The sequence below is a fragment of the Penicillium verhagenii genome, assembly GCF_028828195.1.
Source record: "Penicillium verhagenii strain IBT 33310 chromosome Unknown utg000003l_segment0_segment0, whole genome shotgun sequence".
In the NCBI taxonomy this organism is placed as follows: Eukaryota; Fungi; Ascomycota; class Eurotiomycetes; order Eurotiales; family Aspergillaceae; genus Penicillium; species Penicillium verhagenii.
In genome coordinates, this window is record NW_026643167.1 from 812,178 (window position 1) to 837,951 (window position 25,774).

The 25,774-nt window shown below is 46.7% G+C and overlaps 9 protein-coding genes across 9 annotated transcripts; 2 read left to right on the top strand and 7 right to left on the bottom strand.

Moving 5' to 3' along the window:
- Positions 1-174: 174 nt before the first annotated feature.
- Positions 175-1,398, bottom strand: N7466_001701 (uncharacterized protein; the record flags this gene model as incomplete). Its single annotated transcript, XM_057161099.1, has 3 exons — positions 175-1,011; positions 1,072-1,215; positions 1,273-1,398. The coding sequence occupies 3 exons, from the start codon at positions 1,396-1,398 to the stop codon at positions 175-177; spliced, it is 1,107 nt and encodes a 368-aa protein (XP_057024384.1).
- Positions 1,399-3,951: 2,553 nt separating this feature from the next.
- Positions 3,952-6,112, bottom strand: N7466_001702 (uncharacterized protein; the record flags this gene model as incomplete). The annotated part of the gene is made up of 2 exons (XM_057161100.1): positions 3,952-4,238; positions 4,459-6,112. The coding sequence occupies 2 exons, from the start codon at positions 6,110-6,112 to the stop codon at positions 3,952-3,954; spliced, it is 1,941 nt and encodes a 646-aa protein (XP_057024385.1).
- A 792-nt stretch (positions 6,113-6,904) lies between these two features.
- N7466_001703 (putative cytosolic regulator Pianissimo) lies at positions 6,905-10,992 on the bottom strand (the record flags this gene model as incomplete). The annotated part of the gene is made up of 4 exons (XM_057161101.1): positions 6,905-7,091; positions 7,148-7,308; positions 7,358-9,196; positions 9,253-10,992. The coding sequence occupies 4 exons, from the start codon at positions 10,990-10,992 to the stop codon at positions 6,905-6,907; spliced, it is 3,927 nt and encodes a 1,308-aa protein (XP_057024386.1).
- Positions 10,993-12,134: 1,142 nt separating this feature from the next.
- N7466_001704 (prephenate dehydrogenase (NADP(+))) lies at positions 12,135-14,176 on the bottom strand (the record flags this gene model as incomplete). Its single annotated transcript, XM_057161102.1, has 7 exons — positions 12,135-12,290; positions 12,358-12,489; positions 12,555-13,154; positions 13,218-13,366; positions 13,442-13,553; positions 13,602-13,662; positions 14,082-14,176. 7 exons carry the CDS (start codon positions 14,174-14,176, stop codon positions 12,135-12,137), a joined length of 1,305 nt encoding a protein of 434 aa, XP_057024387.1.
- A 424-nt stretch (positions 14,177-14,600) lies between these two features.
- On the top strand, positions 14,601-15,277 carry N7466_001705 (40S ribosomal protein uS11; the record flags this gene model as incomplete). Its single annotated transcript, XM_057161103.1, has 3 exons — positions 14,601-14,670; positions 14,747-14,819; positions 14,965-15,277. 3 exons carry the CDS (start codon positions 14,601-14,603, stop codon positions 15,275-15,277), a joined length of 456 nt encoding a protein of 151 aa, XP_057024388.1.
- Positions 15,278-15,900: 623 nt separating this feature from the next.
- N7466_001706 (AAR2 splicing factor family protein) lies at positions 15,901-17,319 on the top strand (the record flags this gene model as incomplete). Its single annotated transcript, XM_057161104.1, has 1 exon — positions 15,901-17,319. The coding sequence occupies one exon, from the start codon at positions 15,901-15,903 to the stop codon at positions 17,317-17,319; it is 1,419 nt and encodes a 472-aa protein (XP_057024389.1).
- Positions 17,320-17,678: 359 nt separating this feature from the next.
- Positions 17,679-19,022, bottom strand: N7466_001707 (branched-chain amino acid aminotransferase, cytosolic; the record flags this gene model as incomplete). The annotated part of the gene is made up of 3 exons (XM_057161105.1): positions 17,679-17,852; positions 17,921-18,531; positions 18,608-19,022. 3 exons carry the CDS (start codon positions 19,020-19,022, stop codon positions 17,679-17,681), a joined length of 1,200 nt encoding a protein of 399 aa, XP_057024390.1.
- Positions 19,023-20,291: 1,269 nt separating this feature from the next.
- Positions 20,292-21,308, bottom strand: N7466_001708 (BTB/POZ domain-containing protein; the record flags this gene model as incomplete). The annotated part of the gene is made up of 3 exons (XM_057161106.1): positions 20,292-20,969; positions 21,029-21,131; positions 21,217-21,308. The coding sequence occupies 3 exons, from the start codon at positions 21,306-21,308 to the stop codon at positions 20,292-20,294; spliced, it is 873 nt and encodes a 290-aa protein (XP_057024391.1).
- Positions 21,309-25,019: 3,711 nt separating this feature from the next.
- Positions 25,020-25,365, bottom strand: N7466_001709 (uncharacterized protein; the record flags this gene model as incomplete). Its single annotated transcript, XM_057161107.1, has 2 exons — positions 25,020-25,152; positions 25,253-25,365. The coding sequence occupies 2 exons, from the start codon at positions 25,363-25,365 to the stop codon at positions 25,020-25,022; spliced, it is 246 nt and encodes an 81-aa protein (XP_057024392.1).
- Between the last annotated feature and the right edge of the window lie 409 nt (positions 25,366-25,774).

Sequence of the window (25,774 nt, forward strand, 5' to 3'; positions counted from 1 at the left end):
TGGAAGCCCTATTATGTTCCAATCTTGGAACTTTGGAAATTTCTTTCAAGTCTACATAGGTTACAAAAAAATATATATGGATCTCTCCAAGGGTTTTGTTTCTGTTTCGCATATCATGTGCATGCCAGGTCCAAGGCTCTAAGAATACTTTAGCTCTAATATGTCGCAATCTATTTAATTTTGAGTGGCCCCGATGTAATAATCACTGCTCGGTGTGGTAATGTCCTCCGAAAGCCATGCCCGGGAACCCATTCCTCGCCGCAGAAGATGTGCCATTGCTAATGCTTGGTTGATGCCCATGGAATGGCCGATCTTGTCCAAGCAGTTGGTAATCCATTGGCGGAGTTCTTTACAGGCAAGGCCGGAGTTACCGGCAATCAACAGCGGCCACATAAGGCTGAATCCGCCTGCCGCTGTCACCTGGAATGGGGCGGAAGCTTCAATGTCGTTGCCATCATCAGCTTCGGTTCCTGCGCCAAGATTGAAGGGTACACTGGAGCATATATCTTCCACCAATTGATGTGCAATTAGCCGACTTTGACTTGCCAAGGCATGTTGTTGCCGACGATCAGTAGGTTCGGCAGAGGCGTCAAGTGCCTTGACAGTATCAATGATAAGTTCGTGGACGAGAATTCGGGCGGAGCGGTAATTGTTCCACATGCTGCTTGCTGCGAGGCTTCCATAAATATGGTAGCTGTCTCCCCAGACTGCTCGAGTGATAGGTTCCCCATCAAAGAGTGGAACTTTGACTGTCCTGTAGTTCCAAGAGGCGGGAACACTGAGGAAGAGTGATGTGAGATTCGCGTCGATGATCAAAGCATTGCGAATAATCTCGCCAGGGTCTGTAACACTTCCATCTTTCATTGATGCACAAAAATTACTAAGACGGATGACTTCGAGGCCAAGCTCATCAATAATGTGGTCATTCAAGTCTCGGTATTTCATCGCATCTTCAGACAGCTGAAAAAGAAGCGGTGAGCTGTATTTTTCCTGGTATATCTTTCCGATGTGCTGCGTTCACTAATCAGTATGACTTCATTCAACCACGTTCTCTGGAGACTGAGAACTGACGATCTGAGCTCGTAACTGGGTGAACAAATCCAACCCTTCTCGGCGACCCAACTGATCAACACCTCGAAATTCTATCAATTGGGTGGCGCCCTCCATATGTTTCATCCAACGGTCGATAAAGGACCCATCGGAGCACGTTAGAACCTGGATTCTGTTCAAAAACTTGATCAAAGTCACCAGATTTTCAAAAGACAGACTCACCTCAAACATGCCCAATAAGACAACTGCAGCCAGGGTGTCATCCCTTTTCGACATAGCAACATCCGCCAATGCCTGGTTGGTCTCTGATAGAGCCTTTGAATATTCGTGTCGCGCTTTCAACATCATTTGGGGTGATAATCGAATATTAGACAAGGCCGCCAATCCGACTGCATTGAGAGCGGAATTCACCGCTATATTTCCAGGGTCCGTAATCAGAGGTAAAAGGTAAGTCATATGCCCCCCTGCGATACCCCCAGTAATGTAGTGGGTAAAGAAATAGCCTTTAGCCAAATCTTGAGCCGGATACTCTATAACATTTCTCGGAGAAAATCCTAGGGCGACAGATGAAACAGATACCTCTGTACTTGGAGGTGTTATCACGACAGACCGCTTCTTCCTGGCAGCGCGTTGCGCCCGGCTAATCACCTCTTCATTCTGGTCCCGGAAGCCCAAATCAAGGCGATTTCGATATCCAGGACAATCCACTTTTGCTCTGATACATGCGCAGCAGGATGGGATACTTTGATCGCACTAGTGAGCTAGGTCAGTTTATTGCGCTTTCCAGATGTCCTTTCAAATGTTTGCTTTTTCTTCTTGGCTCTCTTCTATTCTTGTTTTGTTTGGTTTGGTTGCGGCTGTATAGTCTGAAGATGAGGCGTCAAGTGGATCCAACCTACCTTCAACCGTCTTGAACGGCAACGCTCGCAGGCAGCGCTTGGTTTGCCTCGATATACCATTAAGCCAGATATAAGGTGGGGGGAATGGCTGAAGCCCTTTCCCAGAAGAGGTCACCAGTCAGTCGTTCCACTGTACAAGGTAATGAAGGTAACGAGAAGGTCACCCAGTTAGGTATGTGACCAATCAGAAAAGACTAAGAATGTCAATTGATGACACGACAAAACGGAGCGTGAAAATGGAACACCGAGAGGAAAAAAAAGGCGAGAACATATGAAGCAAGGGGGGGGGGATTCGGTTTGGGTAAGTACTTCGACTTGAAGCGGGGCGAAGCTAGCGAGGGACTCATGGTGGCAATTGGGCAACGGATTGAGCTTTTTTTTTTTTTTCCGTGTATATATAACCAACTATTCTCTATTACACACATGCATGTGCCTTTACGTGGCTTAGCTCAGCGGAGTCTCCCGAGAGATGATGTCCCGAGTCCCGATTGGGAAGGTGTTTCGATCTGACTCAGCGTGGATCGTCCAATCACAGCTCTCCCCGCCATCTTAGCGTCATCAAAAAAATCAAAAATGTCCAAAGTTCAATAGACCAGTTTCCACTTTCGGACATTCTGAATGTCTCGAATTTCTCGAATTAAAGCCTTCAATGTTGGTTTCGTTCCAAGGAATACTAATGTTGAAAGATTGGGGAAGAACTGGGTAGATCATGTTACTATTTTTGAAAATCACTTTCCCCCCCCCCCCGAAACAAAGAATCAAAGACCAAGAAGCAAGAAGCAAGACCTATTGGAAATTTGGAACCTATGGATTTCAATAACAGCATCTTCCATGTCTTGTACGAAACTCAAGGATCCAAAGTGCGACAATCCTTCCAAAAAGAACCATGACCCCTGTTTGAACCAATATCACAAATATTGGTCCTATCAACAGTTCCCTTTCATCCTCTGCTTGCTCCGACTCATAATCTTCGCTCCGAATCCTGGGTATCTCAGGTAGAATAGATGCAGCTTCGCATTTTACACATAGAGCACGAGGTTCGTGAAAGCTGCCAAAGTGCACTGGGCATTCAATAGCATGACCTTGCTTGAGACACCTACCAATCAGGAGATGAGTTGGTGGGTGGATGGGACAATAAACCATTTTTGACAATCATTGGCATATACTATTATATTTTATCAGTCTGCAATTAAGTTTGTTCCGATGAGCAATGGGGGATGTGGAATCCAAATTTCAAATGTTGGAAGATTGACAGGTGCTATTGATCGCTCTTTATAGACGAGTACCCAATTGGAGCTGAGCCCCTTTTTGCTCATTGATAAGTCCACTTTGATGGATATTTTCGAGCAATGAAAATTTGAAACAAAGCTTCTAAAAGAGGATCCTTCTCTCACTTGAGAACACAAAGAACGCTTAGAGCAATATCTATTCCAAGTTTATCTCCGGTGTATTTAGATTGAAAAGGCTTGAGACCCCCCCCCCTCTCTCTGTGTATAAAGAATGCTTATCTGGGTTAAATAGCATATCTACTGGTATAGATGGTATTAGCAGAAAATCTAACCTTTGGACAGGCACCTGGGTATAAATTATTAAAAGAGCTTCAAGTTCCAAGCATGTTGCTATGTATGTAGCTTACCTACTAGGCAGGAGGTAGTAGGTACCTAGTAGCTCTGGGAGTATCCAACCTTGCATCTTGCACACTACGAATTTAATACTTGGGGGATTGAAAGCATTATATGCTATTTCGTATGTGCAAACTGTTCTGTTCATACCCTGGGTATATAACCCATCTTGCCAGCACGCGGGTACAGATGAAATATTAAGTAAATAAATACAAAACGAAAAGTGCAGGTGGGGAATCAATACTCTTCAATATGTTGGTCAAAATTGAAACGAATGTGTCTTCCGGTATCGCAGTGCTGGACACACTATCCAGCATGGCCTTCTAGACCTGCCGCCGGAGGTAGTCCCTCTCCATGATCCCTGATAGTCCCCACTTTCTTCAATTGTTCCTTTCGTCTTCCAAATCTGGAGGTCGTGGTTGTGGAGGAATCGGTTGTGGAAACTGCAATTCCATTGCTTGTCTTCTATGACGTCTTCCCGTTCGTAGGACCTGTAGAAAATTGGCACCCACCTGAGCAAAGAAGATGGCCAGGAAAGCACCCACAACGAGGGTCTGTGGAATATAGTATGTCTCAGAGGAGGCCTCCGTACTGGTAATTGGTGAGTCTTCGCGGTCGTTCAACTGTCGCATAGTTTCTTGGAAAGGCGCCGAGCCCCCGAATGATACTGAGATCGAGAATGTGAAAGGGGTCAAAGACGTGAACACATTGGGGGTCAAGGATTTGATAAATGCCGAAAGAGGGTTTAATGCCAGTGGAATGAGACAAAGGAAGAGGAGAGGGGCAGCTAGTCACAAGACAGAATTGAGAGATGAGCGAGATGACCTGGAAGGAAAAGATTAGAGATGTGCAATATTGGTATGGGATCATCGATACTTGCCAGTCACGGGCCTCCAGCTCCCTTGCCCATCGCGCACAGATTTTTAATCGCTCTCGAACACTTGTCGCGGACAAGATGGGGTATTTTTCTTCTTCGGCGATGGGAAGAATACTAGAGAACCACCACGGGAACCGAGCTGCATCTGTGGGAACAGGTCCATAGGCTAGCATTACGCGCGGGTGAAGCCATGGGGCACCTGTTTGGCGCTGTTTGCGAATAAATTCCCGCGCCAATAGCATCAAGTCCTGTGTTGACATTGAGTCCAATGAGGATTCAACCGTGCTTTCCTCTGGTGATGGATCTGGAATCGCATGGGCTGCTGTCTCCATTGCCTCAAGTCTTTCTTCCTCCGCCAATGAAATATCATCCACGCGTTCTGTCCTGGCAACATGGTATCCATCGAGCATGCCTGCTTCGAGAACTTTGAATCGTGATACTCCGGTGGCGATGACAAGACTGCGCCCATCCGGTAGCAGCTCATATCGCTCAACCATCAGCAACGTTCCATAGTGCATGAACGGGACGCTGCCAATTTCATCTGCCTGTGGCCGGCCTCGACGGTTATACATGACCATACCAAACTTCCCATCCCCACTGTCGACGACTCGCCGAATCATGAGTCTATACCGGGGCTCAAATATGTGCAAAAACGTGGGCATCGTGGGAAATGATAGTGTGCAAACAAACAGTGGTAGTTTTTTTTCAAGGTCCACACCTAATTCATCCTGCGCCACGGCTTCTCTCCGAATTGCGACCTGATCTGCAAAAAGCAGATCGATAAGCCTCGATAGTGTCCAGTTCGTAGGCTCCGCCTGCATGGATGTTGGCATTCCGAGTTTGCGGCGACAGATCGGACAAAGATCTGAGTGATCCAGCACTCGAGCAATACATGTCCGACAAAAGGTGTGGCCACATGGCAGGGTCAAAGGATCCAATATGAGAGCGTAGCAAACTTGACAATCCAGCTCGCAGCGAACTCGGTCCCTGAGTTTTTGGAAGCTGCTACGGTCTTCTTGCGTGAAATGTTGGGGAAGCGGAGCTCCACCAGGGGCATCGGCTTCTTTATAGAAGACATCGGAGGCATCCCATGGAAAGCTGCCTTCACAAGCAGCATGGTACACACCATGAAGCCAGGAATACTGGCCTAGCTGAAGGCTTTGTCGTTCTGAATCAGTCTCTGGGTCTTTGGGACCTTTCTTCCAACAGACAACCCGACTATCCGCATCAGGCGCGCTCGGCAGCTCGGCATCCTGCATTGACCCCATCAATTCTTCTTGAAACATTCCAGTCACAAAGCAAAGTACGACATCTGTTCCGCAGTCTCCCACACAATGATCACCCACGCAGAAATTTTGACCCTCCCAGTAGCATGTAAATCCCTCTTCCCTACCCTCAGCCACTGGATAGGTGATCCCCGTCCGCGGCCGGACAGGCGGCAGACATTCCCGACATACAGTATTACCGCATGGAAGTCGGCATGGGTTGCGCAAAGGTTTCGAGCAGTGGTGGCACTGAATCAAGCGAACGATGGTATGAGGGGCAACGTCTCTCGTGGAGGGGCCATGTTCTTCGGAGCTGGACACATCCGAGCTCTCCACGGTCGGAAGTGATTCGGCCTCGGTTGGTGGCGGGGGTGAAGGAGGTTCTGCAGCATTCTCCATGACTTTTCAGGCCGGCGGGAATGGCACTTCAAGAGGGCTTGTTTTTCCAGGGTGTTCAAGGCATTTGAGAGGAGAAATTATAGGAAGCACTGTGTTGAAGGCTTGAAGCTCTGGGGTTGAGTGGGGATCTGCAATCAAAAGTGGGTCACTCACCTTGAACACCATCTTAGATCAAGTTTTGACGAAACTTGCAGCGGTGAAGCTCATCATATTGCAAAACTTCAGGAAATTGGAATCTTGCTTTTGCGAGGTAGAAGTTGAACCTGAGAATCCATGTTCATTCTATTTTCTATATTTCACGTGTTTTTATAATGCGGTTTGATCTACTCCAAAAGACCAGTGTCATACCTAGGCAGTTTGTCCTGAGAATTGTCTAACTACATAGACTACTAGTAGACTGGTAAATAGGGAGAGAGGGGATAAAAAACCAGACAAATGCTCGTGTAACGCAGACCATGCAATTGATATCGTTTCGTGTCTCATTTCCAAAGTCAGTCCGCCGCCAAACAGCAAAAATGCAGAGAGCAGAAACGAAAAGAAGAGAAAAAGAAGAAGAAAGGGAAAAAAAAAAAAAACAAGCAAGTCATGGCTCAATCCTTCCAAGGCCTTCGGCGCTTATGATAGATTGGAGATGTGTATACTAGATCACTGACGCAAGCGCCACGCATTGTATCAAAAGTAGGACCCATGGGAACATTTGAAAGAACTTGGGAAGAAACCAGCAGAGGGGCCGCAAACGCTGCTAACGAATTTTCAAACCTCCCTCGTTGTATTATTTGAATATGCTGAGCACTATGTGGAGGAGTCCGAATCCGACCCAGAATCTTCTTCGAGAACTATACGCCTCATGATACTCTTATCGAAAAGATCGAGAGCAAACCGTCGCGCTGGTAAACGGAAGTGATGGCTTTCAAGAATGCAAAGCGCCTTTCGGAAAAGGTGCACTTGGTGGAATCGTTCGGGTTGCTTAGATTTCATACTAATTGAATCCTGGTTAGCAGTTACTCTCTGGCAAAAATACAAATGATGAATTACCCGTGTAGGTCCGATGCAGATCGTTTGGATAAAACAGTATTGCCCATGTCGACGATAAGCTTCAAGATTTTTTGGTTTGTAACGTCTGAATCGGTGGTGGCCTCCTTCAACTTTTCTTGTGGAGTACGTTTCGCCTCGGAATTGTAGCCAGGGAAAGAAATCTACGCTGGTAAGCAGTGAGTCAACATAATAAGAGCGTCGCATACTTACCAAAAAAAGTTTGCGGAAGTCAGCAGGAAGACAGAGACCAAGCGAATCGCCTTCTTGGTCGATGGCTGAATCCCATCCCATGCCCCGAAGCACCTTAAGCCCTTGTCGGCTGCGAGAAATCAGGCCAAGGACGAAAAAGGCAGTGCCTCGCATAGTCAAAACTCCGGCAGTTTCCGCAATAGTCACAATACGTTGTACAATCTCTGCTTCAAGGAACTGGGCACCCAGCTCCATGGAACCGACATTTCCAACTGCCCATAGACATCCCTTCACTTTGAGAAGTGCCTCGTGGTCTTCCTCGTCGAGGCGGAAATCACGAATTGTCCAAGCAAATTCATTGAAATGACCGGATTGCTCCAGAAGTCGACAACCTTCTGCTGTTCGTGCAAGTTCTCGGTAGAAATGAGGCGGCACTACTCCGATGTCTTGCATGTCAACCAAATCCTCTGGTGCAAAGCTATTGCGACGTGGTTGATCAACATAGGCCCGGGACAAGGCCGCCTCCACCAGGCCAACATAAGAATCATTTCGGCCGAGGAACCAGTCATCCATCTCCTGTGTTATATAATCTAGGCCATCGAGATAATGGTAGCCAACAGAGGTTGACAAAAATCGCAAGAGGAGTGGGGCGCCAATTTCACCCAGATGATCCAGAGACGGTCGACACTTCACAACAAACTCAAGATAGTCTCGTTGATTGCATGCCTCCTCAAGGATTTTTACCGCAACCTGGCACACAGTGACATCGGGGTCATATAATTGAGTCACAAGAAGCTTGACTACCCATTCGGCATTGCCAATTGCCACGTGGGGAGATACAGTGACATCGCCGACCGCATATTTTCGAAGGAGCCTTGTGGCAAAGATGCGGATCTCCTTTGAACCAATTGTGAGCGCTTTGGAAAGCATAACTCTGAGATGGCTTTCACGGCAATAGTCCATGTTTCCCAAGAGGGTCTGAATGAGGTCATTGCGATCTCGCAATTCAATGATGTGGTAGAACATGTTCAACATGTGCCATCGTTCCATCATCAGGAGGCCATTTGCATCAGCACTCAAAGTTCCTAGCATTGCGAAATATCCCCCGCTCAGGGTGTTACCCATTTGCTCCCGTGAAAATAACGGGGAGGCGGAAGTCAATCCACTCATGCGATCCAACTGTGCCAGACACTCCGCAACTTGCCGGAGGAACTTGTTCTCAGCTAAGTACTTGGTCCCCTCTGGAGTTTGAACAAGGGTGCGCATCAAGGCACAGCCGGTTCGAACGTAGCGCTGATTGGGCTTGGTGTTCGGGACCATGGAATACCGATACTTGAAGGGTCGGTAAAATCCAACAAGTCGTTTCATGAACTTGGAGCCCTTGATCGCCTCATCCATTCGCTTTGGATTTGTGAGAGGGCCTTCAACAAGCCGATGAATGAGATCCCATTTCCACTTGATATAATTGACCGTATTCAAGACATGAGTTTCCAAAATTGCATTGCGGAATTGAGTCTCATCCATGGAGTAGGTTAGTTTATCTTTACCCTGCTCACTGGGTAGCAAAGAAGTCGATATGTCGGTATCCACATTGTAACGTCCCACCCCATTGGGAGCGGCTCCAGAACGTGCCAGTGTTCTATTGATGCTTTCGATTTGGAAGATGGTTGAGGTCGAAACATCGTGGTTTTCTGTCTCGAATTGTATGGCAGCTGGAAGCAAGTGTGGAAGAACTTGCAAGTTGGCGCTGACAGTGACTGGTAGGGAGTGATGGGCCAGTTTAAGAACTTCAGTTAATAGGAGGGTCGCTTTACGCCTGAGTGAAGGATCGGTTTCATCCTCAATCAGATCCGAGAGTGCCTGTAACCAGTCAGCTTCATTGACATTGTCCATTTCACAAGTCTTCATTTTCTTACCTTCGGTAAGCCTGCTGCAACCAATGCTGCTAAGATAAGGGTAGAAAAATGTGCCGTCAGGTCGAACCTGTTGGAAGTGCTATCGGCAAAGCCGCGCGGATGCTTGGATTCGTTATCAGAGCGGAGATTTGATACACGTCCATAAGTGGTGAGTCTTCTCCCCGCAAGAAAGGAAGATGACCAGGATGGGGGCTTTATTCGCAGGGCATCGAATAGCAATTCCATGATGAGGTCGCGAGCTTGGGGGTCAGGATACTGAAGCGATTCAAGGAGAGACCGCAATGGCTTCGCCTGGTGTCTTGCCAGAATCACTAAACCGGGCCAGGTTTTGAGCATTGCGGCGATTGCTCGGGCGGCAGATTTTAACCGGCCATTGCGCAAGGAATCAGCGACTGAATCAGTGAAAGGTGCTAGGACGGCTTCTAATTCGCAGCCTTGCAGGTACTTTCGACTGCGTGGAGTATCAAGGACATGCAAGAAACTTGAGATCAAGCTCTCGGAAGCACCAAATGTGCCTTCGGACAAAGCATCATGCAGAGCAGCAAATCCGCCTGCGGAGGCTACAAGTTCAGGATCTTTGACCAGCATCTCTGCCAGAGTCATAATAGATATGTTTCGCAAACGGTCATCATGATGCTCTGCAATGGAAACGATTGTCCTCACAATGGCACGGGATATTTCCTTGACGCCGTCCTTCACATCGAGGAAAGCTCTCACAAACTTCAAAGCTTGTTCCCTTTCGATGCTTGCTTTGCTCTCCTTGACTAATGACAATATAACAAGTTCGTCTGTATGCAGTGCTCGAATGGTTTGAAGTGATTTCCGATCCGCAATGGCGTAGCGAGTCAACCGATAGCCTGCAGCAACCACTTCTTTGCTATCACCAAGAAGCATGACTTGAACACGTAGCCCAAATACAGACCACGCGAGATCATACTTCAGTGTTGGATATCGTTTGAATAGCTCGACCAGGCTGTTTGCGCGCTCTACATAGAAATCAGGCGACATTCCCTCAATTTCGAGGGCCTGCAGCGTCTCCGTGAGAACGTATGTGGGAGATTCGATCTCGCCTTCGTCGTCCTGTTGTCGGTCTTCATCGAGAGGCCCAGCAGAGTTGAGAATATGGTTGCGGGTTGGGGAGCGCATAGGGCTTCCTCTAAAAAGGCTCGAAAGACGACTGCGCGGGGGAGTGCTGGACGGCGCCTGCGCACGTAACAGCTCCTCTTCCAGCTCATGTTGTAATTCGGCCAATTTTCGGTTGGATGAGCTCAGCTCCGACTCCACCCGTAGACGTTGTTCTTTGGTCTGTTTAGGAGGCTTTGCGTACAACGCCTCCAGCATGTTTTCCGTCCCAGTTTTAATCTTCATTTCTTTCGCAATTTTATCTCGAATGATAGCTTGGCGTTCCTCGGTTGTGGGTAAATCATCTTCACCGATCGATCTACTGGCTCGTCTTGTATATGTGCCATCGGGACGGGGGGTCACGCTTCGGGAGTTCATGCTCTTGAGCTCTGCACTGAAACTGCCTGGTCCGCCAAAGGAGGGAGCCAGGGATGCTCCGCGAGGAGCTGTCGAAATACTGCCACCAGATCCTGATCGTCCATTGCGGACCGATCGGGCAGCTCCATCAACGTAACTCCCATCTGCAGAACCGCCATCTTGGCTAAATGACGAGCGACCATCACCTAAGGTGCGGTGCTGGGTTGACGCGGAGAACGCTGAAGTGTGTCCGGAAGCCATAGAGCTCCATCTAGCCACGGGGGCAATCTATCACCTGTGACAAATATCCCGAATGTCGAGGGGCTGCATTGAGGTTCGGTTTGGAGAGGTCGAGTCGCGGCGCAAGGGTTTGGGGATACGGGGAAGCGAAATCGTAAGGGAGGGGGAGAGTCTCCGCACAGTCACGGGTCGTAATTCTGATGATCACAGAGCACCTGCATTTGCCATAACCACAAACTGTAATATAAGAAACAAAAGGTCACGTCTTAAATAGACGATCGCTTCTAGGACTCTTGATTGTCCCACTCGGGTCGGTTCAGCGACAAAATACACGGATGACTAAGGCGTTATCGGCTCTGGCCTGTGCATCAATTAAACGCTACATTCAAGACACGAAATTGAAAAAATGATCCACATTGATGAAATTGATGAAATTGTCAAAATGATCAGAGTAGTACTCTTAGACTTCAGAACTAGAGTGCCTTGGTATTTCAGTCGTTATCAATTGATGTCTCTCTGTGTTTGATTGTTTCCATGTGTCAACATACATTACCTGCTAACTATTCAAATGTTTACATATATGTACATTGTGTTGATGTATGAAGGTGTCCAAGGAGGTTTGTCCAGGTAAGGACACTCAGCAAATTTGAAATGGATTGGTAGATTGATAGATTGATACTAGTAATGTATAATATTTCCTACCTACTACATATGTACATCTTGAATAGTATGTATGTGCCACATCAATCTATCAATCACATACCACCTGTGCGCTCAAGCACTTAAGTGCTTCAATGTTGCAACAAACAACCAGTTGACGTGCACTTCCATAGATAGGATGGAAGAGATTCATACATAGAGGTTTTAAATGTTGGAACCTTCCATGGATGCAGTTCAAATGCCTGTGCAAGCACGCAAATTTGAGTGTCCCGAAACCCTCTAATTATATAGATTGATCAAGTGGAGAAATCAATGATTACCTCCACATAGCTTCAATGTTGTGCACATGTGGAGCTACCTACATACTATCATACACCGATCAATTGATCAATTGATACCAGTCAACTTGACAATTATGGATCCCGAGATTCAACTGCAACCGTGGACCCATCCGGGATTCCAAACATAGAGGTAGCCCTTGATAGATATGAAATTTGAACATTTCAAGGATTGTTTGTAGTTTTCTCCAGGATAGTCTTCATCATCTCATTCCCAAGCGTGGCTGCCTCGGGGAAACGGGGAGCAAAGTAATCAGCAATACGCTCAAAGCGATCGCGGTAGACCTCGAAGTCTCCAAAGGAGACACAGTCAGACCAGGCCTGTTAAACATCCACCTCGTTTAGTAAATAAGTTTCTGAAAATCACTAAAACATAACCATGACTTACCCGTGCAGCAAATGTAAACTCCAAATCATCGGAGCGAAAAGTTGTCTCATCAATAGCGGTGTCCAGAGCCTCCTCTAGAAGTTCGGAGTTGCGGAACAAATATTCAGTCACACCCAACCAGAGACGGAAGAGCTGCAAGCTTGTTAACACTAATTTCTTTCAAAGTTGACGAATCCCTGGGGTTGTTTGACACATACTGGCGTGGAGCAGATCATATGATCATAAGGTACAATGCCAAGTTTTGACCAACAGTCCACAATGGCAAGCAAACTCAAGTGGCTATTTGGTGGCGACTTCTCCCTGGATCGGTTGGACAGAGAAAATCGATCCAGGACTTCGTCCTTCAACAGGAGATCCTGCCCTTCTGTGCCATCCCGGAACACGTATGCACCAGCAGCCTTGACCCGACGCTTGAGCTCCTCTCGGTGCCCCCCAATCATCAACTTGTATAGATCTGTTACAGACTCGGCATACTGTCGGATCTGCTGTTTGGCCGCCGGGTTGAGGATGGCGAGACCGGCATAAACGTGCCATTTGTTTGAATAGATGCGCAGGGTGATGTTGATCTTGACATTCTCGATACCACCAACCCACCGCGACATCTCCCAAGGAAATTGTTCGTTGGCCTGCCATGCAGTGCCCATGCTCAGGAAGGCCGCGTGCGTAACGGCTTGAGTGTCGGCCGTAATTCGATCATGCATCTCACCGGTGAGATGCACATGTTTGGATCCGAACGATGAGAGGATTTCTTCAACGAATTGGACGCTTTGGTCAGATGCACGGTGTTGAATGATAACCTAGATTACATGCTGTCAGCGCCAGCCTAGCCCAAATTGAGATTGCATGCATGAAACCCTTACCAAGGGCTGGCCTTTTGGGTTGACTTTGGGGCCGTGCAGCGAGTGGCAGGATACGATCTCTACATCGGCCGGTAGGTGCTTTTCAAATGCGGCGAGCTCCGGGGCCTTGCATGACGTTTGGCCACCAACGATGGCGCCTTGCTTGGTAGCTTTATTATTTCAACAAGTCAGATACATGCTGGTCGTCCTTGGGCTGGCTTGGGTCAAATGGGTCCGAAACATACATGGCCCGTACTGTGCGACAACACGGTCGATCACACCGGCTTCTACACTGTAAAGAATGAAATCGCTAATTCTGGAAACCAGATGACCATTGGGGAAAATGGTGACTCTTTGCTATATACGATGAGTGACTGGGCAAGATGACCCCAGCGGGAGACGTACTTGAGAGGCAAATTCTTTTTGTAAAGATTCATAATTCTCAGGTCTATCACAGGCGTTTATCCTTTATAAAGAACGAAAATAAGATGTTAGTAACTGAGCAACTCCGGTATTATCGTGTTTCATATGAGAGGGTCATAGGGTCGTGTAGCAAAATAGATGCCCTGTATCAGATACACTGATTAGCAGATGTTTTCAAAACGATTGAGTGAAGGTAGAAACGTAGAACAGTTTCGATAAGTTCAAAGAACTTTCAGACAAGAAAAATTAAGGTAGCGAGATATTTACATCATCGACAGTCCAGCGTACACTGCCGACCAAAAAGGCTAGGCAGCAACCACCGAACCATACTCGAGCCAAATGCACTCAAGTCATCATTCGAATGTAGGGGAAGAGGGGGAGAAATGGATAGCAAAAGGAGAAGCTTACCTGATGAGAAGTTTCTCCGGCAGTCAAGAGAACACAAAACAAGGTCGTAATTACCTCCATCCCGCATCACTGAGGCGCTGGGCGTACATTTTGCCCATGTCGCCCATTCCAATGATGCCAATCGAGGCATCTTCCTTGGTACGGCCCATCTTGGTAATGGATCACGACAGCAACCTCAATTGAGTATACCGCGTCTCTTGAGAGTCGATAAAGTTGAGAAATGTTAGTTCACTGGTTGAAAGTGTCTTCGCAATACAAGATACTGATTGTTCACAGTATCTGCAGGGGTTTGAAGGATGAATTGCAGTAATAAGAAAAAAGTAGGACGGAAACGACGAAAGAAAATTTAAATAGACTCATGGAGCTAAGTCTTCACCGCCTTTCGGGCCGACTGCAAGCCGTGGACACCGGGGCTACCTGAGTCAGCATCTCGCTTGCCCGCTTCTGTGGAAACAGCCAATCAGCATCAACTTGAAGCCGAGGGCACACATCCACTTTTTTTCATCGATTTCCTCTTCTTCCTCTTTTCAGTTCCGTATTCCATCCACGCCAACTCCATCCAACACAGTCGCAATGGCCCCCCAAAAGAAGGCTCCCGCCGCCGCCAAGGAGAACGTCTCCCTCGGCCCCCTCGCCGGTGATGGTACGTTGAATCCTTTGAAAAATTCAGAATTACAAGTTATCTATTTTGGATCATGGCTTCTAACCAGCGCATACAGGCAAGCTCGTTTTCGGTGTTGCCCGTATCTTCGCCTCTTTCAACGATACCTTCGTCCACGTTACCGATCTTTCGTACGTCTGCTACCCACGCGAGATTCCAGGAATACCCAGCCACAGTACTCTCTTGGTTTTGCCAATTTGGTGAAAACAGGCGCATAGCGGGGAATCCGAAATTATTCACACTCAAAAGTTCGATTGGCTAACAACTTCTCTATAGCGGCCGTGAAACTATCACCCGTGTTACCGGTGGTATGAAGGTCAAGGCTGATCGTGACGAGTCCTCCCCCTACGCTGCCATGTTGGCTGCTCAGGACGTCGCTGTCCGCTGCAAGGAGCTCGGCATCAACGCCCTCCACATCAAGATCCGTGCCACTGGTGGTAACGGCACCAAGACCCCCGGTCCCGGTGCCCAGTCCGCTCTCCGTGCCCTTGCCCGTGCCGGTATGCGCATTGGTCGCATTGAGGACGTCACCCCCACTCCCTCCGACTCTACTCGTCGCAAGGGTGGTCGTCGTGGTCGTCGTCTGTAGACGTGTGCAGGTACGCTTTCTCCTTCCTACTACGTCTCTATTGCGTGGTTGGATTGGTGGCTATCGGCGGGGTCTACTCGCAACTGTGGATGGAATAAACGGGAAGAACGGCCCTTATTGCCTGGTCTTCAATTTTTTTCATACCCTGAAAAGAAAATTATGTCCTCAGTTTTAGCTATTGTGTTTGGATATCTATACATCAATTGACTATTTCTGAGTAATCTGGTCCTTTTTTCCCGCCCACCGTAGCATTTTCTTTGACATTGACAAAGGTTGTTTAACATAGTACATTTTTTACATTCTTCTCTGTAGACCTTAAGAGAAAAATAATGTTACTAGACAAGCCCGCTGATATCGTGCGGGGACCTTATCGTGGAACTGATAACAAAGTATCCGACTTGCCTGGTTCGCAAAGCTTTCAACCCAACTTTTTTCCCAGCACCAAAACGGAGGCCTCCTAGTACGTTCCTTCTATTATCTAAAATGATTCGTGTCTGAGAAAGAAAGTCCTCGCCCTTTCAGAAATCGCACCCTATTCGCCCGAACTCTGTGGCTTTGCCGACACCACCACATAAACCTTGTTCGCAACGAATCCAAACCCTCATCAACATACCATATTCAAGATGTCTTTACCAGTTCAGCCAACTCCGACTATCCTCCTTCCTCATTTTCCCCCAAAGACATTCGTCGGCATCGACCTTATAACCTTCAACTCAACTGCGAATTTCCACGGAATCAGAGACCTTCCAAGTGGATGGCATTTTCTTTACACTAGCACAACGGAAAGCCTATCCTTACGCTCAGGGGCATGGTTTTACATTGGAGATATCACCGCGATCGGCTATGGGCACCATGACTCTGCAGTCGTACTACACAAGTTAAAAAAAGCTCAGAACAACGGCCCAGAGATCTACATCTGGAAATGGAGCACAGATACAGAGTCCCTCGCCTCACTAAAGGGCGACAATGACACGGACTGCCAAGAAGCCATGCGCCACAAAGCAAATCTAGGTACAATCTGGCAAAGTGGAGGTTTATTCCGGTATCGAAGCCGGGTGTCCAAGTCCATGATGGCCAATGCAGAAGCAACAAAGGACGGAGAAGCAGCGCAGCTTGAAGAGGACGAAGAAAGCGAGGCGAACGGTCGCAGAGATTGGCGGCGTCTGACTGATCGAATCTCTCCTGATGTCCTGACGCGGATGATTGGAAATCCGAATTATGACGTTGATGCGCATCCGCGATGGATGGTCACATCTGCTAGCACGGCCAATCGCGATGCCGATCATATACCTGGACTCGATCCGCGCAAAGTGGGAGAGGACGGCGTGCCAGAGACGATTGGTGAACAGGAACGGGAGTTTGGATTCCTTCCCATCGACCTGAAACAAACCTGGCGAGAGGGCGCTATCGGGCGTGAACGGACGGAAGCAGCCCAGGATCGGTCATGGGCATTAGGGGAGTTGATGGAGCGATTCTCCAAGTACCAGGATCCGGTTACAAAGGAATCGGTATCAGATGAGGACTTAGGAGAGACGCATTTGCTCGGAGAATTACAATTCACATTCTTAATGGTGTTGACCATGATGAATTATTCTTGTTTGCAGCAGTGGAAGCGGCTGCTTGGGCTTGTGTTAACGTCTCGTGCGGCTATTGTCGAGAAAGAAGGGTTCATGAGTGAGTTTTTGGCTTTGCTATTGCGGCAATTGAAACGATGCGACGATGTCGAAGGTGGATTATTTGAGATGGACGGGGATGATGGCGGTGCTTTCCTCCGGAATTTACTGAAAAGGTTCCGTCGAATGGTATACCAAGCCGTGGAAGAGGACAAGGGTTTTTTAGTGAAGCAGGAGCTTACGAAATTGGAGGTTTGGGTGAAAGAGGAGTACGATTGGGAACTGACCCACGAGAGTATTGTCAAGCGTGGTATGATTCAACTGGAAGACGGTGAAGAAGTCGAAATAGACATGGATGACAATGACGAGGACGAAGAGACTGGCGAGTACGCGCCCATGATTGTTGATTCAGAGGAAGCCACTCTTTAGGCCCATTTTATCATCATCTAATGAATATTACCTATGCGGCAATGCTAAACAACCAGATACATCATATTCCAACCATTTGAAGCATCACCGAACTTGACCAATCTACTATGTTAAACATGTTTATTGCCTGGAATGAACTGTATTCTATGAATTCATTTTGAACTCTTGTGATTCATTTACCTAAAACTTGAATTTTGTATATTACAATTCCATCGATAAAAGATGGATGCCCCGAAGTCCAAGCACCTTCAACCGGACCCGTTAAGCCTATCCAAAGTAACTCAAAACACAGCTCCAAAAAACAAAAAGTGTTCCTCTATTTGACGTTAGTTCATAACCATGCAGGTAGTAGCACTTGTCTATTTCTCTTCTTGTTCAATGACATAGGCCCATTCGTGCTCTTCCTTGCCATACATGATGGCCTCCAACCACAACTTAATCTGCGCAGCATAGCCTGCAGACTGGCCATCAGGGCGCAGCGTACTGATATCAGTATCGTTGTTGCGAATCATGGCAACAGGAGTGATGAAATACTAGAAATTCTCGTCAGTACCACCATAATTCACAACGACAGTCAAACTCTCCGTGGAAAAAAACCTACAGCAGTGCCTGAGACGAATGACTCCACGATTCGACCCTCATTCGCAGCCTTCTGAATCTCTCCAATAGTCAAGGTTCGTTCAACAACCTGCAGCGGCTCCAAAGAGCCCACTGCCTTCTTAGAAAGCTTTTCAGAGACCAGCTCCAAGACACTACGTCGAGTAATGCCAGGCAAAATCAGCTGATTCTCCAGCGGAGCAGTCACAAGCTCCAGTTTTCCCGTATCGGCATTGTGCCAGATAATGAAGAAGTTACTAGCGCCGGCCTCCGTCACTTGTCGGTCCTCGCCGAATAGCCAGAGAATCTGATCAAAGCCCAATGCCTGTGCCTGCCCGTGCGCCTGCAGCGAGGGACCATAATTGGCACCGAGCTTGGCATATCCAAAGCCGCCTGGCCAGGCGCGGATGGTTTCCGGGTTGGAGCCGTAAAGTCTCAGTCCCTTTGAGGGCTCGGTCTGGCCTTCCTTCTTCATGGTGGTGAAATCGGGCCAGGGGACGGCGATGATAAATAGAAGAGCTTCCTTGGGAATTTGGACGCCAAGGTGAGGACCATTGCCGATGATGGTAGGCCGAATATAAAGGAATGTGCCCGGACGTTCCTTGGGTAGCCAGCCTGTATGGATTGTCAGATTTCATTCGTTCACTCGTTTATCTTGGGGGGAACAAATGATCGGGAGGGTGAGACATACGCGAGCCGTCAATCTGCATCAATTTGCCTACCAGCTTCTTCAACTCGTCGTACTTGAAGCCGGGTAGGGACGACCGTTGTGAGCTGGTGTTGAGACGATCACCGTTGCAGTCGGGGCGGAATAGACGCAGCTTGCCGTCATAACCGCGGTACACCTTCATACCCTCGAAACACTCTGTGGCATAGTGAAGGCACGAAGCTGTCGGTGGGATGCTCAGATTCTGGTAAGGCTTCACCTCTGGTGTATCCCAGCCATTTGTTGCTGTCCACCGCACAGTGACCATATGGTCAGTGCAATACGAGTGGCTCAGCTCTTCTGGTGAGCCAGGAAGAGGCACATCCCGCAGGTTGGTGGACCGGGTAATGTTGAAGTTGGAGCCGTCAAGCTCGGCAAGGTGTTGACCAATGGAACCCATACTGAATTTATGGATGAGATGACTGATCTGGGATCAATTATATTCTTGGAAACAAGGCTGATGTCTTTGGTAAAGAAAAAGAAAGAAAGATTGAAGGAACAAATCCTCCAAATTTGGTTGAGCCGGTATGAGTCACTTATAGGCGTGGGTTTAAGTTGATTCTTAACAGGGCGTGTGAAGCAAGGGTGAACTGGATTGTACACCACTGATCAATAATTTTTTTCAATTTGTTTATAAGACAATGGATAACCTTGAAAAGAAGAATTGACAAGAACCAGAGTGATTTGTCCTTTATATCCCTTAGAGAGCATCTGCGGTTTGCCCCGGACTTTGTCTTTGTCGGGCCGAAGAAATTTTTCTTTCGCCGATGGGAAAATCGAGAAATTTACCATCAGATCGAGCCAATAAACATGAACTACTAAATGGAGGATCTAGATCGATTGACGAATAGAGCTTTCTGCATATCACACTACACGCCAGGTCCCAAATGCAGTCAATTGGTAAATATCTCACGCCCTTTCAATGACTTGTTTTTGATAGTTCGCCTCTTATCTAGGGCCCACTTGGTTAGGGCAATGCCGATGATAACCGTTCAAATGTTACAAATATTTGAAAGATAGAATCAAAATTTACTGTTCAGTGTAGCTCAAAATAACCAATAAGATTGATTCTATACTACTAATACATTTCATATTAGCGTTGGTGTTGGATTTAGGCAAATGCATACGTCATGTACTGCAGAGAAAACCCAAAGCGATTCCGTGAAACATCATAGATCGTCCTTACTGTAGAGAGTTCTACAAACTATATTTTTTTTTAAAAAAAAAGAAGGGGGGAAGAAGAAGAAGCAAATCAGCATGCATGCTAGGAACCTTGGACTGAAAGCTACCAGTGCAATCAGAATACTCCAAAGTTCAATTGCTGATCTTGACGGAAAGTATCACAATGAAAACCTCAACAGTATGCTTGTCGCTCAAACCGGTAACCTTGGAAATCAATAGTATCATCCTTCATCATAACCAATGCCCAAAAAGGAACTTCGATCGCCACAAGAAAGACTGATAGAGACTGCAGAGTACCATATCGGGAGATCTCGGATTTGATCATATGAACATCGCTTTTGATGGCTAACCTTTCTTGGCCTTGTTCGCATGGAAGCGAGAAACTCTGCACTCTTTGCATCTTCATGTGTACGACTTCTCTTGAAACCTCCTGTTATCTTTGTCTGGATTTATGAACCCACACATTTGTAGTGGATCATTCCCATTCCTACGAAGGGGGTGCTCTGGATAGACTGCCGAAATGACGTTCTGCTTTCATATATTCCCAACAAACATCTGCTGTGAATTGAGGGACGGACTGAAGAAATTGCCGATCGAGGTAAACGAAAAGATCGTGTAGACTTCCTCCACGAAGCCGAATGGCATTCATGAGAATCTTTTGCAGGTCTTGATAATCAGCTCTTTGGGACCACAATTCCACTATGAGAAGTTCCAAACGCCATTTGATATCGCATGTGTCCAGAGCGAGGGAAAACTTCTCTTTGGCGCTCTGCTTCAACTCATGGATCATGAAGTAGTCGGCTTCTGCAAACACTCTGGCATGAAAATAACTAGCTGGACAGGTGGACAAAGGCGGCCAGTTTCTAGACCCCGGTTGAGCATTCAGGTTCATATCTTTGGTTTTTTCTGGACTCTTTGCTCTTTGCGGGAAGTCAAAGTCCGCCGATGTCGGCCTCAGGCGCTTGACTGGGGGTTCATTTGCAGGCATAATTGATTTTCTCCTCTTCGTACCAAACTGATTGAAGCTTGGGGAAGTCTCGTCGGCTGGTGTGCATACATCTTGGGCCACGCCGTCCAAGCTGTATTTATTTTTGTAGATGAATTCCAGCACCACTTGAATCAGTATGGCATCCTTGTCTTCTAGATTAATTTCTCCACTGGACTCCTGATCGGAGCCAGGTTGTTAGCCATGCCCTTTCTGGTAGATATCGGAGGAAGATGTACCTTCACATCCCCTTTACAGGCATCCTTGAACCAGTCCGATCGCGAACACACAACGACCTTATGAGCCAAAAATGTTCTGCCATCGCAGATGATTTTCATATCACTATACTCGGAGTTGAGAAAAAGACTTATCATCTTGATAGTTAGTTGAGGGAGCAGGCTAGCACTACGAGGGGATGGGATCTTACTCATCGACGAGGCGGTCCATCGTCTTCATATTTTGTTGATGTGAAGGGGAAGCAGGTCTCAAAGGGTGGTCTGGTAGTGGTGATGAAGCCATGATGAAAGAACCGATGATGCTGAACCGGGTAGGATTGTCCCGGGGGGAAGAAGATGGCGGCTGAGCTAAAGAGAAATGGAGGTAAGAATTTATTAAGAGATATTTGAAGTCTGAAGGAAGTCGCGCCATTACAAGGTTGAAGGCTGCAAAGAAGAAGGAGCAAACAAGATGCAAACATTGGGCATTGAACATTGAACATTGAATAGATAGCCTGTGAATTCAGGAATCAGGTGTAACCTTGGGATACTAACTTCCATTGGAGATATATGCACATGTGCACATGTGTATTGTGTCTTTGCCGTCGACCCCTGTAGCGCTACATGTCACAATATTATATCTGCCAGGTGATAGCTCATCGCCCTCCAGTTCCAATTAGAGCTCCCAGTTGTTTTTCTTTTTCCCTCGTCGTTGGAAGCCAATACATTAATGTCGAGACTGACGTTGTGAATCCCGAACCTTGGAAAGTTGCAAATTCATATACACTTTTGCCAAATGATTACAGGTATACCTAGAATCCTCTCCCTGAAATCTCCGTAATCCAGGTAGCTATGGAGGTGACCTTTTCAAGGTTCGGAGCTGATTTTGTGTATTAGAGTGCTGACTGCAGGACTCCAGTACTACCTGGACTTTAACCTCAAGTGAAAGGGAACTTTCAAAGTTTCAAATCTGCATATCTAAGGTATACTTGGATTATTGTTCATATCTGAAAAATAATTTAAATTGGGAAAAAGACCTGGAAGCACCAATTCCAGATCAGGCCCAAAATGATTGTATCCCGCTCTGCTAAGCTACTTGGGTAGTACCTAGTACAAGCTACATATACTCAAGTGCTCCAAGCACTTGAGGTTGGAGCCATTCGTGCTCGATTGATCAATTGATGCTTTTTCATTAAAGCATTTATGTAATGTTGACAACTCAAGTGAATACAATTGAAATTACCTACAAAGATACTAGGTAGTACTAAATTACCACTCAGTGCTCGGGAACAACCTTGGAAGCTCTCTTGAATTATGTAGGTAGCTCCTACATAATTGACCCGCTGCCACGCGTCAAATGCCAGATTTACCTATGTAGTAGGTATAGCCCACCTGGGCAGTCTGTGGAATGGAATCAATCGATATATATGTATATGTATGACATCTGCACACTCATTAGTGATACATCAAGCACTGTCTGTCAAGTGCCAACACATGGGGTCCTCGCAAAAAATATCCCAAATTGAATTTCTTGCAAAAAAAAAAAAAAGAAAAGAAATTAAGAAAAAATAACAGCTTATCTTTCCCCCAAAGTTGGAAATCAAAGACGACGAGCCGCGTACCTACTAGTATTAATACGGTAAAAAAACTGTTCAAATGTTCCTCGGAGATGCTGGAAGTACTGCAAAGCATGATTTTGACAAAAGTGCCACTCTTAAAATTAGAGAACAGTCAACCACAATCCGACATCGTCGACCAAGACTGTCAAACAAGTGTGCAATAATGCATAACTAGGCCAGGCGTTGCCCCTTATTTCCACCAATCAGAGCAACAACCTCGGCCGCTCAGTCTAGACCCATCACACTAGCGGAACAAGGGGGGGCTGTTCGTATCGGAGAAGTAAGCAGAGCACCGCGCTTGAGATCACAGTGGCTTCAAACACCAAATTGATGGATGTGCAGCTAAACTAATCTTGAGAAGATACATAAATATACATGTGTATTATTTTTCCCAAATGGCCGGTACCACCTGAACTACCCAGTACATACTATGTAGCCTGAGGTATACATAGGGCACCCCGGTGCGTTCAATGTTGCTACATATGCACATGTGATACCTCTTGAGTATCAATTCAAAGATATATCTAGGTATCTAAAGAGGTCCATTATGTATATGGTGCGCAATCAACATTGAAGGTGGTCGTTAGCGGTTTACCTGCACAAATGACTACCTAGTACTAGTAATATTTATCCAGATGTCCACATGTTGAATGGCTCTGCTTGGATGTCAACTGGCGACTTCGGACCCCTGTGTAGAGCCCTGGAGGAACATCTGGACATCTGGAAGTACATGTACTCCAGGGCCGCCGATTCCAAGGTTCCCTGTCGTTGGGATTAACTGGTAGTCCGCCATCCTACATACCTTTTCACCGTCAATGGATGCTATATGTATGACATCTTACTTACATATGTAAGTAGAATAAGTTAACTAATCTCTAAATAATATGTTGGGTGGAATTGGAAGCCTTGGGTTAAAAATTCACAAATATCTAAAAATTCACAAATATCTCTCTCCTTCAAATGCTGCGACATATAGATATTCCAATGTACCCAGTATGTAATTGGATTTGGGAAACATGTATCCTTGAGATGTTGACATCAGGATGCTAACAAGTACATAAAGAATCCAGAAGTGAACCAAATTCGGGGGCCATGAAGGGTGGGGAAGAATTTTTGGATGTGATAACCACCTGGACACTATCTAAAACATTTGTACTCTATACAGAGTACGAGGTCCATAGTGGTAGAAGGTGTACATGCACATGTGGGGGATAAGGCCGACTTGTTTTACCGTCCACTTAGTAGTCTTTAAGTAGTACCTACTCCGTACATAGGCATGGCCCCCGGGGTACATCATCGACCTTGGCATGGCGATCTCTCCCGAAGGCAGTTAATGTGATTGACTCATGTTGGCCTACGCTCGCATGCGTATTTGGTTCTGCGAGGTGACAGAGAGGGCCAGGGTTTGATTCATGATTTTGGTTCTACCCAGCCTTTCAAAAACGGGGCCGTTCATGCACTCCTGAATCATGATCCCACACAGTACCGAGTAGGAGTATGTACAGTACAGTATTCAATGTTTATAAACTGCAAATGCCGATATCCAACATCTCCCTTTTCCGCAATCCCCTGTCGGATGTAAGCGCTGAGGGGAGTTCCCTCTGATACGGCAATGACTCAAGCTCCTTACACGGGCCGGTCGGTGGTCGAGGGGACGAAGCAATGAGATGAGCGGCTAAACGTAGCTAAACCATTTAGATTGTAGATGCCCACGGGAAAAATTGTCCGGTGGAACACAAAGCCATCATAACATTGAAAGGGTTGATAGAAGATAGATTGTATATTCTAGGTAATTTTTCACAACCTCGAAATACATAATGGAAATCATAGATCAGGATCTGGAATTTGGAAGGAGGTTCATTAGATTTTTAAGAGTAAGAAGCGGATAGGGAATAGGCGGTTTGAGTCCGTATTGAAATGACCAGCATAAAGAATTCAGGGCTCCGTTTCTGGGTTATCAATCAAAGGAGGCTTCCTTTTTTTTTTTCCTGTTTTTTCTTTCCTTTTTTTTTTGGTCGGACAGGCAATCCAGGTAAGTTCTGTTAGGGGGTTAGTTTTTACGCAAAGGAGCCCAACAATCTTTTGAGTACATCATACTACATGTTAGTAGACTTGGGAAAATCAGGTATGCTAAACTTACCGTGCAACAGTGCCAAGGAAGGAAATGCCGCTGCTCCGAACCCGATTGGACGGCTACCATCCGGCCAATCAATTGCCCCGGAAAAGAGTTGACTGGCATCTGGGGAGGATCTGGCGAGAAAAGCCAAGTCAAATCAAAAATAAGAATCGGAAAAAAAATCCAAGTAAATGGGGAGGGAAAAGTCAAATTCTGATTGAACTGGCCTGGGCACCGAGATCCTAACATTTGAACCGGTTGTATTTGTCAATGAATGGGCTCAATGATCTACAAGGGCGTCGCCACCACGGTCGCTTAGCTTGAAAGTCACTACTGTACAAGCCAACATCCCAGATCCGAAATCACCCACCTTCTCCTCTTTCCCCGCTCGATAGTTAAGCTGGCCATGCTTACTTATTAAACACTTGAAACCGTAGACTTGATTATCTGGATGTGTACCAAGTCATCGCCGATCAATCCACCGGGGGGAAGCGGGAAGGCTTTTTTACGTACCTGGTGGCGATATCCCGATCATCTGAGATGGTAGGAATATGGTAATGTTCCTGCTTGTGACATCGTACAGACTCTCCAAGGTCAGCCTGAATGGCAATCCAGGTACAGTACATTACCGCTGTACATCATGTTCTCCATAGTCAAGTACAGTACATATGTAGAATCTCAGCTGAGTGGGTCCTCTTGATGTAAACTTGAAAGTGGGAAACCTGTTGCGCATTGTATCAACGGCTTGCCTTTCCCATGTCGTTTCCGAGGTCGCAGTCGGGCCATACCGGTGGCACACTGTGGAGCAATGGCGTTAAAGCATCCATATATTCGACGGCTTGGAGAATTGTTCCTTCGAATCAGCATTCAAGGCCACGTGCCCTTAAGATACTTCTGCAATGTAACAGGACTCTTGCAATCAACATCCTTTGCGAGACAAGGTATGGGGGGCGAGAAAGTCCGGGGAAACCTACCGGACTTGCGAATATATGTATCAAATTCTGGGATGTGAAAACATCACATACAGAGCTTGGT